At 34.2% G+C, this 6,000-nt stretch overlaps 1 protein-coding gene across 1 annotated transcript; it reads right to left on the bottom strand.

Annotated features, from left to right (window-relative positions):
• Nucleotides 1–3,458: 3,458 nt before the first annotated feature.
• On the bottom strand, nt 3,459–5,411 carry LOC111996199 (uncharacterized GPI-anchored protein At5g19250). The gene is made up of 2 exons (XM_024028154.2): nt 5,299–5,411; nt 3,459–4,140 (listed from the first exon to the last, which is right to left on the bottom strand). The coding sequence occupies exons 1-2, from the start codon at nt 5,381–5,383 to the stop codon at nt 3,638–3,640; spliced, it is 588 nt and encodes a 195-aa protein (XP_023883922.1). The 5' UTR covers nt 5,384–5,411; the 3' UTR covers nt 3,459–3,637.
• Nucleotides 5,412–6,000: the final 589 nt, after the last annotated feature.

Here is a 6,000-nt window from a genome sequence, read left to right as displayed (position 1 = left end):
TACACCATTTACTTTGTAAATGTTGATGTTAAGAACATGGTGATTTGGGAGCAATAATTGTTTATAACTTGGCTGGCTGAGTTATCTAGTATAATTGAATGTACTCCTAGCTAATCATTTAAAACCTTGTTGGGCATAGAGACTACTTCAAATCTTGTTTGATAAGTTCAAGGCTTAGTTTGCAAAATGTTAGTCGGACCTTTTCTGCTTTGAAGAATGTCAGTTACATAGGACTTCTAAAATTTTGGGCCTCCAATTATCATGCTTCTAAAGTTTTTGTAAAAATAAAGTCCATTATTTATGCCCTTGTTGATCATACTTGTAGAAGTTTTTGTTTAATAATAGAGATTGGCAAGTGTCGTGTGTATAGTATAAACTCATGGTAATGTTACAGCTGTCGGGCTACTTTGGGGCCGAAAAAGAAAATGGAAGTTGTATTTTTCAACCGGCCAGGGCTAGCGGTGATTTAATTGACAGTGTTTTGGCAACCTAGGTGGGGAACGAAGATGTTCCTGATCCTTTTTTTTAGGCTGCAAAACTAGGCAATAATAGATGTTGCTGATTCTTAGCAAGAGTACACATTCTTGTTTCTTACAACTTTTAAGAGTTGGAATGCAATTCATTGACACGAAATATGATTTTTAAGATTTTATGGTAATTGAAATAATTTTCATGCCAAATTTTTAAGAAATTGTAAGATTTTCCTTTTGTTGCATTCCTTATAAATTTAACTTGACTACGCCTTTGCCTTTTCTTGCCAACCTTATGTATTAAGTATTAACTATTTTCTTGCTCGGTAATTGGTCACTTTTTTTGGGTATGATTTTAACCAAAAGGTGATCTGATGAATTTAATTTTTCTTGAAATTGCCAATGGCCTTTGGGCCAAATGGCACCTTCAGCACCCATATAAGTATGGGTAGTGGGTGAGGTTTGGGTGTGTGACTAACTTACCAAGAAAAAAAAAAGATAGTAATAGATAATAAATTTTTCTTTTTAAATATGGAAATTGTTATCTGATTTTTTCAAACCCAAAGTATTGTTATCTGATTTTGACATTTCAAATCTTAAATTATTTTTCCAATCAAAATGTGATATCTTTTTTTTTCCTCTCTTACTCATATATCTATGTAATTTTCGAATCATCTACAAGGGGTCCATATTCATGTGTAAAAAGGGCCCCTCATGCCTTCTCATTTGAAAAAAGGCACAAGTTGCCAGTTTGGCTTTTTATTCATTAAAAAAAAAAAAGTTTTCCAGTTTGGTAGTTCCAATAGTATTATAACAACTATTAACATGAGTTTGATCCAATGATATTAATTAAATTTCAGTTTTAAAACATCTGGGCATATGATTAGGTCATGCTGAAGACTACCAAGTTCAGTAGGCCCGTGCCCAAAAAGTTGTATCCATTACAGTACACCTTCACGGAGAATTATCTTAGAGGAGCTACTAGACAGGTAGATAGTCATATCTCTTACCTTCCTGGAAATCACTGTTAACTATTGTAGGTGCAAAATTGATACAAATGAACTGTATAGAATCACTTCACTGTAGCCACACTTGTGAAAGAAATGGAGCTAGCATATTCTTAACTCAGCTTGATTAGTATATAACCTGCATTCTCATGCTCCATATCTATTACAGCCAAAAGACCAGGATAAACATGCACTGGTTTGTGTTATGAATAACCTTGATGTGATCACATATCATTGACACATATACTATCTTACAATTTTGGGATATATCTTATAGCTTCTAACTATGATTCTATTTCTCGTTTATTTGATATCTTAGTATCTTAAGCATGCCTTGAGGCAGAATTGCTTTGTTCTCTTATAGTTAGAGCCAAGCTTGAGAACAATCGGTACCAAAAGCTGAAGAAGCAACCCGAAACTTCTGATTGGGTTTAACATTTGGATGGTGATGTTTGTGTGCTGCTTCAAACTCATGTGACCAATCTCACCATAATTATTGGAGAAAATGGAAGCTGATACTGCTTAAAGATGCCTCCAATCATCTATGTGAATACTGAATGTTGGTGATGTCAATTTAACTCATCATCTATCTGACTTGCTGCTTGGAGGTGCCTTCTTCTAAAGTGCATGCACATTGAAAAACAATCCTGGGAAATAATTATTCTGCTGAGGAGATGTGTAAAATCCTTTTTCTTCCCCCACTCCCCGCCCCCCAGGCATGCAAGGACTGGAGACAAAGGGTTTATTGGATTTATGTCAATGACATGTGTATGTAGTTAGAAGTTTACATTTCATTTTTTTTATTGTTACAAAATCTATAATATTTTTCTAAAGGAAGTTTAGTAAGTAAAAATTGATGTGATATCAATTGATGATGCTCTTATGCTCCACGTAATAGTTCTTTGCTTGCTAAACCTACCTTAATTAAGCTTCTAGTTGGTCAGCTCCACATCTGCTACAGGAAGGGTAACACTAATTTGTTTCTATGAGTGAAGTTAACACTAATTTGTTTCTATGAGTGAAGTTCTTGTGGTTCCACCACCACATTCAGCACCATTTATGCAGGACAAATAAAATTAACAAGAAAAGTAAAGACAAACCCTAACTTAGGGGTCGCTTGGATTCAGCACAAAGTAAAACTTAGGCATCAGCACCTGAGGTGTTAGGAATCAACACCCAAAAATTGGACAATCTCCAATCGGAATATCATTAATCAATCCATTGTCTCCTATCAAATATAAATAAGCCAGGCTCTTATATAGAGCTTCCAGGAAATAAAGAGGTAAAAGATAACAACTAACAAAAACTAATCTTAACTGAACTCAGAATACTAATCCCTATCTAATCTCTATCTGAATAAAAGTTTACAATTATCCAACTTCCTACGAAATAAATACAAAATCTGAAAATATAAATTCTAAAATAAATTTTGTTTTGCTCCTACATTATACTCCCCTGGTTGGAGAAAACTCAACCTTGAATTTTTAAGCTTTGAAGGATGAAAAATCCAGTACATGACACTTGTTGCAGTTGGGGAATTGTCTTTGGGAGCATTGATAATAGATAAACTCTTCTAGAATCACAAACCAAACATGTGGAATTGGAGTATCAACCTTTTTGACTTTATCAAACCATAGATCTTCATGCACCATGGATGATTCTTCAAGTAGAGAGGCTTCTACTTCTTTGTCCAAACCAGGGTCTGGTACTTGATCTCCCTTCATTACCGAGATTCCATTACCAACATTGTCTTCTATGTGGGAACTAGTAATCTCATTGTGATCTGTCATTTTTTACACCTTTAGTCAACATTGTCTTCATGCATCATGTTCCAGTGCCTTAAATAAACAAGGTCATGCTAAAAATATGCTTAAAATCATTTGAAGATACTAATAAACGCCCTTTACCCCCTAACAATACCTTGTTAGTTTAATAAAGCATAGTTATGGAACTCCATTCATTCTTCATGCACTCCATAAAGTTTGTTATGCAAATCTTACATATTAAGCAAGAATGAACTTGCCATAAGAAATATGCACAATCACAATCATAATATGTTACATAAAGAGAAACACTCTCTGCCAAGTTCACAACTTTACACATCAAACACACTGAAAAAAGAGAGGAAATTTTGCATAAATGGCAAGCACCTAGAGCATTTCAGCTCACTGAAATAACAAGCAATCCAAAGAACAAAGCCACCAGGTAGTTACTCATACTTATATTAGCAATCAAAGAATCTGCACCGGAAAAGCTTCCGGTTGATGTGTTAGTGCTCAAAATGACCACCATCCAATTGTCCTCAGAGCCAATCCCGGCCCCAGTGTAGCTGGAATCATTAAGATATTTTGCATATTGAGAATTTGTATAATTAGAAAGGACCGCAGTTGGGTCTAATTTAGGCACACAAACAGGCAGTATGACCCCATCAAGTGTGTTGTTGCCATTTATGTCACACTTATCCAGGAGCTTGTCAAAGTTGGTGAAGTTAGGCTTGTTGCCTGGAGCTGAGCTGTAGTCAAAGGCATTTTCACAAGATAGGGCATCTAATTTGTCTGCAATTTTTTCAGCAAGGCAAGCTGCATTGCTGTTCTCTGTGAAGTTGGGGAGATTTGATGATGACCTGTAACCATTGAGTCCTTCGAAGAGATCGTCTTCTTCATCTGTAGATGTAAAAATTGCATTGGTTAGCACTAAACAAATGACGAATAAGAAGGTAATGCAGCAAGGTTGACCTATTTTAGTAGTAATTTTCTCTATGTTCTAAAACTACCTACCAATGTTGATTGATAATTTTATACTTTGCAAGGAGTGGGGTAGGGGTTAACCAAAACAGGGAAAACAAAATCACTCATTATATAACTTACTGGATTTGCATTCAAGTTTTATAATGTGCCATTTATCTAAAAATAAGATGCCAAAGTAAAGCTATAAAGAAAGATGAAAAGAAAATGAGAAAAAGCAAAAACTATTCTGCTGTGTTTTCCTGAAAGTACCAAATACTTCTGTAAAGCCAGTTACAAATATCATCAACAAATAAAAATGGTCAAATTGTTTCATTTTTCTTCTGCAGGCTACACTATTCTACATCAAAATGCTTTAAGCACTGTTCAATTCACTTTATCATAGAACCTTCATGATTTTACAAAAGGTGGCTGCCTGATGGTTTTCAGATTAAGTTCACAGATAATTGGTTTAGTAACTCAATCAAATTATATAAGAATTGTATCTAATTCTTTATATACGGTCCACTGATTCGAATTGAGCAAATGGATGTTCCAAAATTTTGTTTCTCATACCACTGAAACTGAAAATCAAATTGAATTTTCGATTTTGTGCTTCAAGACTTCAAGTCACAATTAACATGCCTAAAAACACAAAGATTTACAATGGTAATGACATACAATTAAGATCAAACAACAGTTATTACAGGACACCTACCATTAGGAACACACAACAGTAACTACAAGGCCTAGTTCATAACAGGTGAGAAACTGAGAATGGGGACACATGCATTCAAAGTTTTACAATTATACAAGGGACCCGTACAAAAACACTCAGGCAGCACATCTGGAACGCAAAAGTTGATGATAATACTAACTATGTGGGCAGTAACAATTCAATATAATATTTTTAAACAATTAAACTCCAAAAAATCAAATTCACGCAATAAAAAAAAAATTAAAAAAAAATCATATTCACAATGTCACATTTACATGCACAAATAAAGCAAAATCCATGGATGGTATCTCCTACTTTGGAGCAAAACTCACTTATTCACATGCGTGTGCACACATACACAAGAGAAATAGAGTGAGTACCATTATTGTGATACATTGGTTTGCAGCGCACACCATGAAGAACAAGCATAAAGAGTAGGAGGAGACTAAGTTTAAGGAAAGCCATGGTTTCAGAGTCAAGAGCTGTGTGTTGTGATGACTGATGTGCAATATATATGAATACAAAAGAGAATAAAGAAAACAAGAGCTTGTAGCTTTTCTTTGCATTATTTTCCTTAGAATCTCTGCCTTTTGTAAGTTGCCGTGCATGCCAAGGTACTCTAGGTGCCATCACTTTGTTTCTTGTACCATTAATAAGTGAAGTGTGACTTTTACCGTGACTGTTTTTAACTTAAGACCTTTAAATTGCCGCCTTTACAGAATTTTTGGTAATGTTGCTTACAATTACGTTATTGGTCATGTTAACGGATACTTTTAAGATAATTGTTAATAAACTATAATAGGAAAGTTTTAACACTATTTTCATGAAAAATATAAAAAGCTGTCAACAATATTTATTATTTTATCATTCTCCCAATAAAATTAATATATATATATATATATATAAAAGCAGAGACCTCATGCGAAAGAGCATAACATTCTGCCATGTGGCGTACTCTATGAAGAGAATTAAGATACCCTTAAGCCATATTAGAGATAAGAACAAATTTAAAAGTGAAGACTCTTTATTCCCTTTGGTTCAATGTTTCAAGACTAATTTTTGTTACATTTTGTATTCAATAT

This window comes from Quercus suber, unplaced genomic scaffold, assembly GCF_002906115.3.
Source record: "Quercus suber isolate HL8 unplaced genomic scaffold, Cork oak 2.0 scaffold_345, whole genome shotgun sequence".
Taxonomy (NCBI): Eukaryota; Viridiplantae; Streptophyta; class Magnoliopsida; order Fagales; family Fagaceae; genus Quercus; species Quercus suber.
The sequence above is the reverse complement of the archived record's forward strand: the minus strand, read 5'-3'. Positions and strand labels throughout refer to the sequence as shown.